This window comes from Pagrus pagrus (assembly GCF_965226575.1).
Source record: "Pagrus pagrus genome assembly, chromosome: 22".
NCBI classification, from domain to species: domain Eukaryota; kingdom Metazoa; phylum Chordata; class Actinopteri; order Spariformes; family Sparidae; genus Pagrus; species Pagrus pagrus.
Window position 1 is genome coordinate 1,116,862 of NC_140204.1, and position 9,371 is coordinate 1,126,232.

The following is a 9,371-nucleotide window of genomic DNA, read 5'->3' on the forward strand; positions in this document are numbered from 1 at the left end:
TTCAGGATTGATATGCTGTTGATGAATAGGAAACCACTCCTGTTATCACGATGGGGTCGGGATGCTGCAGCAGACAAATTTGCGCTACATTATCTCTCTCAGAACGCTGTTGGATTCAATCTTGAGGTGAAAACAAAGAAAACAACAGCAACAAGACCAGTGGATCTGGTAGGTTAGTTGTTAAGTGTCTGACTGGCAACCTCACAGTCATGAGTTCAAGACCAGGTGGCAGATAGGTGTGTCTTTAGGCAGCAAAAAGCGGCAAATTCTAGTTGCACACCATTTATTAGAGGTGTCCGTCTGTCCTGGGAGAGGGAGCCCATCCTCTGTGACTCTTCCAGAGGTTTCTTGCATCTTCTTCTTTTTTTCCCTCTGTTAAAAGGGTTTTTTCCATCAACATGGCAAGTTCCTGAAGATTCTGAGGAAAAGTCAGAATTTGAGGGGGAAAAAAATCGATTCTGATTTTTAAAAAAGGCAGAATTTGGGGAATGAAAGTCGATTCAGATGTTAAAGTTCGACACAGAAGGTATACCACTGCTTGCCAGCAAGTGCCACTTCTGACTGGCATATGCCACTTCTGACTGGCATATGCCACTTCTTGCCACTTGTTCAGGATTGATATGCTGTTGATAAATAGGAAACCACTCCTGTTATCACGATGGGGTCGGTAAGCTGCAGCAGACAAATTTGAGCTACATTATCTCTCTCAGAACGCTGTTGTATTCAATCTTAAGGTGAAAAAAAGTAGACCTGGTAGGTTAGTGGTTAAGTGTCTGACTGGCAACCTCACAGTCATGAGTTCGAGACCAGGTGGCAGACAGGTGTGTCTTTAGGCAGCAAAAAGCGGCAAATTCTAGTTGCACACCATTTATTAGAGCTGTCTGTCCTGGGAGAGGGAGCCCATCCTCTGTGACTCTTCCAGAGCTGTCTTGCATCTTCTTCTTTTTTCCCCCTCTGTTAAAATGGTTTTTTCCATCAACATGGCAAGTTCCTGAAGATTCTGAGGAAAAAGTCAGAATTTGGGGGAAGTCAGAATTTGAGGGGAAAAAAATCGATTCTGATTTTTAAAAAAGGCAGGATTTGGGGAATGAAAGTCGATTCAGATGTTAAAGTTCGACACAGAAGGTATACCACTGCTTGCCAGCAAATGCCACTTCTGACTGGCATATGCCACTTCTGACTGGCATATGCCACTTCTTGCCACTTGTTCAGGATTGATATGCTGTTGATGAATAGGAAACCACTCCACATCCTGGGAGAGGGACCACTTCCTCTGTGACTCTAATCATTTCCAATATACCAGCAGCATCTCAATCCTGAACACGTGGCAAGAAGCGGCATTTACTGGCAAGCAGTGGTATACCATCTGCGTCGAACTTTAACATCTGAATCGCCTTTTATTCCCAAAATTCTGCCTTTTTTAAAAATCAGAATTGATTTTTCCCCCCAAATTCTGACCTTTTCCCAGAATTCTCACTTTCTCCGTAGAATCTTCAGGAACTGTTGTTTTCTTTGTTTTCACCTCAAGATTGAATCCAGCAGAGTTCTGAGAGAGATAATGTAGCGCAAATGTCGTGATAACAGGAGTGGTTCCTATTTACCAACAGCATATCAATCCTGAACAAGTGGCAAGAAGTGGCATATGCCAGTCAGAAGTGGCTTATGCCAGTCAGAAGCAGTATTTGCTGGCAAGCAGTTGGCATACCATCTGTGTAGAAATTTAACATCTTAATCAACTTTCATTACCCAAATTCTGCCTCTTTTAGAAATCAGAATTGATTTTTCCCCTCAAATTCTGACTCTGTGAGTTTAGGCAGTTTTTTTCCATCAACATGGCAAGTTTCTGAAGATTCTGAGGAAAAAGTGAGAATTCTTGGAAACAAATTTGTATTCTGAAAAAAAAAATCTCAGATTGAAGTCAGAATTTGGACCCCGTCCTCTGTGACGCTTCCCGAGGTTTCTTCCATCTTCTTCTTTTTTTCCCTCTGTTAAAAGTTTTTTTTCCATCAACATGGCAAGTTCCTGAAGATTTTGAGGAAATAGTAAGAATTCTCGGAAACAAATTTGAATTCTGAAAAAATAAATCTCAGATTGAAGTCAGAATTTGGGGGAAAAAATTGATAATGATTTTTAAAAAAGGCAGAATTTGGGGAATGTAAGTCGATTCAGATGCTAAAGTTCGACACAGAAGGTATACCACTGCTTGCCAGCAAATGCAACTTCTGACTGGCATATGCCACTTCTTGCCACTTGTTCAGGATTGATATGCTGTTGATGAATAGGAAACCACTCCAAATCCTGGGAGAGGGACCCCTTCCTCTGTGACTCTAATCGTTTCCAATATACCAGCAGCATCTCAATCCTGAACAAGTGGCAAGAAGCGGCATTTACTGGCAAGCAGTGGTATACCATCTGCGTCGAACTTTAACATCTGAATCACCTTTTATTCCCAAAATTCTGCCTTTTTAAAAAATCAGAATCGATTTTTTCCCCCCAAATTCTGACTTTTTCCCAGAATTCTCACTTTCTTCGCAGAATCTTCAGAAACTGTTGTTTTTCTCTGTTTTCACCTCAAGATTGAATCCAGCAGAGTTCTGAGAGAGATAATGAAGCGCAAATGTCGTGATAACAGGAGTGGTTTTCTATTTACCAACAGCATAACAATCCTGAACAAGTGGCAAGAAGTGGCATATGCCAGTCAGAAGCGGTATTTGCTGGCAAGCAGTTGGCATACCATCTGTGTAGAAATTTAACATCTTAATCGACTTTCATTTCCCAAATTCTGCCTCTTTTAGAAATCAGAATCGATTTTTCCCCTCAAATTCTGACTCTGAGTTTAGGCAATTTTTTTCCATCAACATGGCAAGTTTCTGAAGATTTTGAGGAAATAGTAAGAATTCTCAGAAACAAATTTGAATTCTGAAAAAAAAATCTCAGATTGAAGTCAGAATTTGGGGGAAAAAATTGATAATGATTTTTTAAAAAGGCGGAATTTGGGGAATGTAAGTCGATTCGGATGTTAAAGTTCGACACAGAAGGTACACCACTGCTTGCCAGCAAATGCCGCTTCTGACTGGCATATGCCACTTCTGACTGGCATATGCCACTTCTTGCCACTTGTCTTGTTTATAACTCAACAGTGTTCACGCTTCATGAAACATGTCAACACACAGACGTTGTGATAAAATGATAGTTTGCCGTCATTTTTCAATGTTTTTCTTTTTTTTAATTCTTCACTTGCATTGAATTGTTGTTTCAGTAGAGTCACAAATGTCCACTGGTTTTAAATATATTTGCAGTTATTGGTGTATTTTTTTATTTCATATAACCAATAATACAGCAGACAGTTATCTACACATCCATATACTTCAATGAGCATCACACCCTCATGCGGCTGCTAGAGAGAAACAACTTTATTAATGTCACAATTTCTTTATTTCTGTTGTAAAAACAGAAAGAAACAACTGAAAAGCATAGCCATTAAAAAACATGAAAAGGTGTTTCCTCTGAAATGTGTACGCTGTGTTGTTGATGCTCATTAGTTTCAAATTATAGAAAAATGAACAAAATAAAAAATAAACAGAATAAAGCAGAAGTAGGTTAATAAGGCTGACAGGAAGTGATGTTATGACTTTGGTCAACAAGGTACTAATTATAACAAATAGAGATCACCATGAAACAAATAACATTTAACAAAACACAATATTCCTCAAAACCTAAACAAAAGAACAACAAAAAGAAACATGACATTTTACAGTTTTTGAGGAAGAAAAGGTCAAACTAGTGGGAAAAAAGTCTTCACAACATTTCAGTTTACAACAATGTGAAGTTGTGTACTTGCACACATTTTTTTATTACAAGTTTTCTGATATTTTATGTTTAAACATGGAACCAAGACTTTCTAATTCAGTATGTGCCAATCTGCATAACGACATCTGACCTAAAATAAACACGTTTTTTCCCACGTGATGGAAGCAAAACAGCACAAAATGTAAAACTACAGATGAAGACAAAGAAGAGCTCTACTTTCATCTTTCAATCTTTTTCAATTCTGACGTTTTTTCTTTGTGACTCTGAGACTAAAATCTGAATCTGAATTCTGTGAAGTCCATTTTGAGATTGAAGTCAGAATTTTGGGAAACATTTTGAATTCTGAGAAAGAAAAAAAGGTTTCTGAGTAAAATTAGAAATTTAAAAAAAATTGCTTCAAAGAAAAAAGTCTGAATTTTGGGGGAAAAAGTTGATTCTGAGAACATTCTGGTTCTGACCCTCTTCTGTACTGCCACCTGTTGTGTCTCACCTGAAGTTATCATTGTCTATTGAGCCAATCACGTTCCTCACCCTAATGACTTCACTGAGCTGCCTCGCCCTCGGGAGGCGTGGCCACTGCCCTGGGCATGCTGGGTAAGTATTGTGCCAGCCAATCCCCCAAGCTTTCCTCCTCTCCTCCTGCCTCCCATCCCCCCACCACCAGGTCCAGCTCCTCCCTGCCTCCCCCTGACTCCTCCCTCTCCTCCCTCAGAATTACACTGTAGCGCTTTCTGGAGGCTCCTCCTCCTCCTCCCCTCCTCCCTCCACCCTCTGCAGGGAGCCGACACTCCTCCATCACATCCCTCCACCCCTCCATCTCCTCCTCTCTGCTTAACGGACGGAATAACGTCTTCCTGTACACTCCTCTGTCCTCCCTCCCTCCCTCTCTGGTCGCTCCTCCTCCTCCTCCTCCTCCTGTTGGCTCCAGAGTGACAAGTAGTCTCTCCTTCCCTCCTCCTCCCGCCTCTACAGCTCCGCCTTCTCCTCCTCCATCTCCTCCCCTCTCTATAGCTCCTCCTCCCTCTCTGTGGATGAACAGAACAGAGCGATAGACCTCCATCACTCCTCCTCCTGCCACCTCCTTCACTTCCCCCCCGCTGTACGTTAACAGCCTCACTGCTTCCCCTCCTCCTCCTCTCCTCCTCCTCCTCGCCAGCGTCGCGCTCAGTGGCTGGTACACCCTCCTGTACCAGGTGACCAGCCCTGCCAGAGTCGCCAGTATACACGCCGCCGCCGCCGAGCACAGCAGGACGCACCCGGCGAAGAGCCACAAACAGAACACGGCCGCTCCTCCGGCGCCGCTGACTTCACCGCGCTGCCTGCTGCCCAGTTCGTTGATCGCCCACGGAGGGGTTCTGGTGGTTGTCATGACCGACTGGACTTTTGGCGTTGTTGATGTTACGGTCGAAGAAACAGACTCAGTTGTCTGGAGAGGATTTGTCGTCATGGTAACAGGCCTTTCAGTTGAGGGTGAGATGGCGGGAAGAGTGTGATACTCAACCCGTGGCACCTCAGACCGGGCCATGAGGCTGGTGAAGGATTGGTACCAGGACCATGTGACGACTGTGTGGTACTCAGTGTGGAACTCTACCGACACTGACGTAGCAGGACGAGGAGGAGGACGATGAGTCGTAGGAGGAGGACGAGTAGTCGTAGGAGGAGGACGAGTAGTAGGAGGAGCAGAGGGAAAAGTAGGAAGAAGAGGAGGAGCAGTGGAAAGAGGAGGAAGAGGATAATTGGTCGTAGTTGTAGCCATAGCTGTCTTGTCAGGAGTCATGGACGTCGTTTGCTGGTCCAGGTCTCCTGTCGCAGTCATGGACGTCATTTCCTTGTCCAGGTCTCCTGTCGGACCTGCTCCTGTCGCAGGTGAACACAGATCAGATTCTTCCAGAGTGATCACAGGTGTACCCTTAAACCTCCGAGGAGAGTCACACACCTGAGAACAGATAACCAACGAAGAACCAGGAAGTCAAAACACAAACTGATCTCTGTGTGTCTAAGACCTGTTTCACACCTGACGTCAACATTCACCATCTGATCACAAGTGCTCAGCATCTCCAGTGACCACAGTGATGTGATGTCACTTCCTGCTCTGTATGAAACAAATAAAGTGTCTCCAACTCAACGACTCACTAAACTGACACATTTGTTGAGGGAGTCTGTAGCAGCAGGTCTGAACAGGGCCGGAGAATAAGACCAACTGTTCACACAGCTGCTTGGATTCTTGATTGTTTCGGTGTCAGATCTTTATTTCACCCTCCAGAAACACAAAGAGTCAACGAGCTCTGCTGACGTTTCTACACTCACCACACTCTCTCCGTCGCTCCTGATGATCGGGCCGTCCCGGACGTAGACGTTCAGTTCGTAGTCATCGAGGTACCGGCGCAAGTAACCGAGGGAACAGGAGCAGGCCCAGGGATTGGCTGAGAGGTAGAGGTACGGCACCTCCTCCTTCTGGCTGAACCAATCGTCTGGCATCACTGTGATCTGAAATTAAATGAAAAGGTGCTGCAGTGGTTCGGACCGGTCCACTTGCAAAGCTCAGTGCTGTGTGTGCGTTCTCACCTTGTTGTTCTCCAGGTAGAGCGTCTCTATGGCAGGGAGGGGGTGGAGCATGAGTGCGGGAAGCACCTTGATACGATTGGACGTCAGATCCAGAATCTAGAAGGTAGAACAGCCAATCAGAGGACGACCAGCGAGGAGAGTTCATAAAGCTTCTAAACATTTCACCCCACAGCTGAGTTGTTCTCTCGTCACATTCACTTAACTTTGTGAAAATAAAGAGAGCTGTGAGTCTGATATCCAGCTCTGCTGCGTCTACATGTATCTGTGCTAAGAAGCTGCAGTTCAACAGGCCTGCGACACGCTGACCTCCAGCTTGTTGAGTCCGGAGAAGGCGTGGTCGCTCAGACTGTCGATGGCGTTGGCGTCCAGGTAGAGTTCAGTCAGACCCGGGCAGGCGGAGAAGGCGCCGTCAGAGAGCGATGTCAGGCGGTTGGAGCCCAGCCGGAGGACGCTGAGGGTGGGCAGGACCGGAGACACGCTGGAGGACACGTCTGGAACCTGAACCATGAAACCTTTAATCATTAATCCGAACGTTACAGGTCGACTGATGAGGTTTAATCAGAGCTGATACCGATTATCAGAAATCAATAAGACCAGAACTGATGAACATTTACAGTAACAACCAAAGAAATCAGTGATGGAACCAAACAAAGCACATGGGGCTTTTATTTATAGTTTTCAGGGGAAATGTTTTTTTTGATAAGTGTTAATCAGCAAGAACCAAACAAAAAAAATAAAAATAAATTAAATATATGAAAACAAAAAGTTCCAGGAGATAATTTCATCCTACAGAAGCCCTGAACGTGTTTTCTGTGTTCCTCAGTTGAATTCCTGAAAAATCTGTTTGTTTGTTTTACACATAAAAAAAATCTTGAATTTTGTTTTCCCTTTTGAAAATTGTTTTTTTCGAGACAATTTTTGTGTGAAACAAACTGAAAACAGTTTTGGCGGGAGAATTACTCTGTTTGTTTTGGGTCTTTTTCTCAAAAAAATATTTCTTTGACTCATTTATCAGAGTTTGTGTTTGTAATACTCAGTTTGACCACAAGAGGCTGCAGTGCTCCACTACCTCATGTTATAAATGGGACTGAAAGCATTCAGGTTTCATGCCACTACGGAGGCCCTGAAGGTCCAGTTCAAAACATTCTTCATGTTTTGTTTTTTGATTCATTTTCTACTTCTAATCTAAAATGTTTTCTCTGCTGTGACTCGACAGAATCGGTGATGAAACATAAAAAGTGAATGTTAATTTTTCTAATTGTTTTTAATGTTGTTTTATCTCGTGTGAACAAACTGAAAATAATTTCTCTTCAGAATTAAACTGATTCTTGACCCTCGACCAGCGGGCTTTGACTGTCACGAGTCAGTAATTATTTGTGTGTAATCGTGGTTTGACACCTTGTTGCCTGAGAGGTCGATCTCATAAATCTCCTTAAACATCTGGAAGGAGGACCAGGACAGGCCGGAGAACAGGTTGTTGGGAAACAACAGGACCTAAAAACAGAGAAAGAGAAGAAGAAGATTCAGAGCTGTTTCCTGTCAAACTGTCGTCTTATCAGACAGGAAGCTCGTGTCTCCGCTGTGGTCGCCTCCCGTCAGTCAAACACTTTGTCATGTGGAAACTGAGCGAAAATATATTTTTCTCTTCAGGAGAAAAAAAATGATGAAATAAAAGGACATTATTTTCTACGTGTTTTCAGAGAAGGAACATTTGGAAACATAAAAAGTTTGTTTCTGTCAGACAAAATTTAATTTGTGAAACTGAAAAAAAACATTTTTTTTCATGTTGGAAGCTGAGTGAAAAATAAATAATTTCAGGTTGCTGAACTTTGTTTCCCAGCAGCTCTCGGGACATAAACAAGCTCAACTTGTCCCTCAGAGCTTCTGTACGTCCCGATACACAGAATATATAAATAAATATATAAATTAAATAAAACCAGACGTGTCTCCTTCAGGACTGAAGACTGCAGTCTGGTGATCTCCGTCTGTCTGTGTGTCTGTGCGTTACCTTGGTTGTGGGTTCGAATCCCGCCGGGACGTCGCTGAAGCCGGCGGCAGTGCAGTTCTCCCGCGGCCGGTGGTCCTTGTCCCTGTCGCTGTGGCAACCGGCCACCGCTGTAACCACGTCAACGTGGGAGAGGAGGAAGAGGACGATGAAGAGCTGCATTGTGACAAAAGAGCTGCCGAAAGACTGCGAGCGTCTCAGCGCGAGGAGAAGCTGAACCCGGCAGGAAGTGTCGGCTCCGACAGCGTCGGGTCAGCAGGAAGTGTGATAAGACTGAACCGGGCCGTCGGTCCGTAGATACGTGACCGCCGTCACTCAGCGAGTCTCTGCAGACGCGTTGGTGTGTTTAGTGTTTCCAGACTTTTGACTTCCTCCAAAACAAATGTAAACATAATGTTTATTTGTACTTTTGATAGTTTATAACTTTTACTCGAGGATTATTCATGTGTGACTTTTACTTTGACCAAAGTAACATTTTAACACCACGTTTGTTAACATTGTGTTAATAATGTCGTCTCAAACACATCATCGTTACACTGTAAGACATTAATGAGAAACATGTTAATTTATAGACGATCAGCTCCTGCATGAAGTATAATTTATTATACTTACTTTATTATGTAAGTTTTAACAGTTTACTATCTTTACTGTGCAACCCAGTTTTAATCCTATATTTCTTTACATTTAGTCAGATAGTCTCCATTAACAGTAGCAGAATAAGCCGTTAGCTGCTGTTAGCAGTGCACTCATGGATGTACAGACAACCGTCACTGGATCACTGTGACACTGTTTCCTCGTCTGATTGTTTTTATTTTTGGTTCTGATCTTTCGAGTCTGTGTTGATAAACAAGCTGCTCATCACTCCGGTGACGGAGCGCTCTGAGCCTCGTCGCTGCCCCCTGTGGCTGGTGGAGGAGAAACACTCATAACTGCAGCTGCCTGCAGTCGAACAGCTGACAGTGTTTCTGTCTCACAGGCCTGTTTGTGTGGC

General features: G+C 43.6%; 1 protein-coding gene across 1 annotated transcript; it reads right to left on the reverse strand.

Annotated features, from left to right (window-relative positions):
• Positions 1-4,351: 4,351 nt before the first annotated feature.
• On the reverse strand, positions 4,352-8,631 carry LOC311251793 (uncharacterized protein; the record flags this gene model as incomplete). Its single annotated transcript, XM_084344436.1, has 7 exons — positions 8,384-8,631; positions 7,774-7,869; positions 6,682-6,873; positions 6,376-6,471; positions 6,118-6,297; positions 4,734-5,746; positions 4,352-4,637 (listed from the first exon to the last, which is right to left on the reverse strand). The coding sequence occupies exons 1-7, from the start codon at positions 8,540-8,542 to the stop codon at positions 4,352-4,354; spliced, it is 2,022 nt and encodes a 673-aa protein (XP_084200562.1). The 5' UTR covers positions 8,543-8,631.
• Between the last annotated feature and the right edge of the window lie 740 nt (positions 8,632-9,371).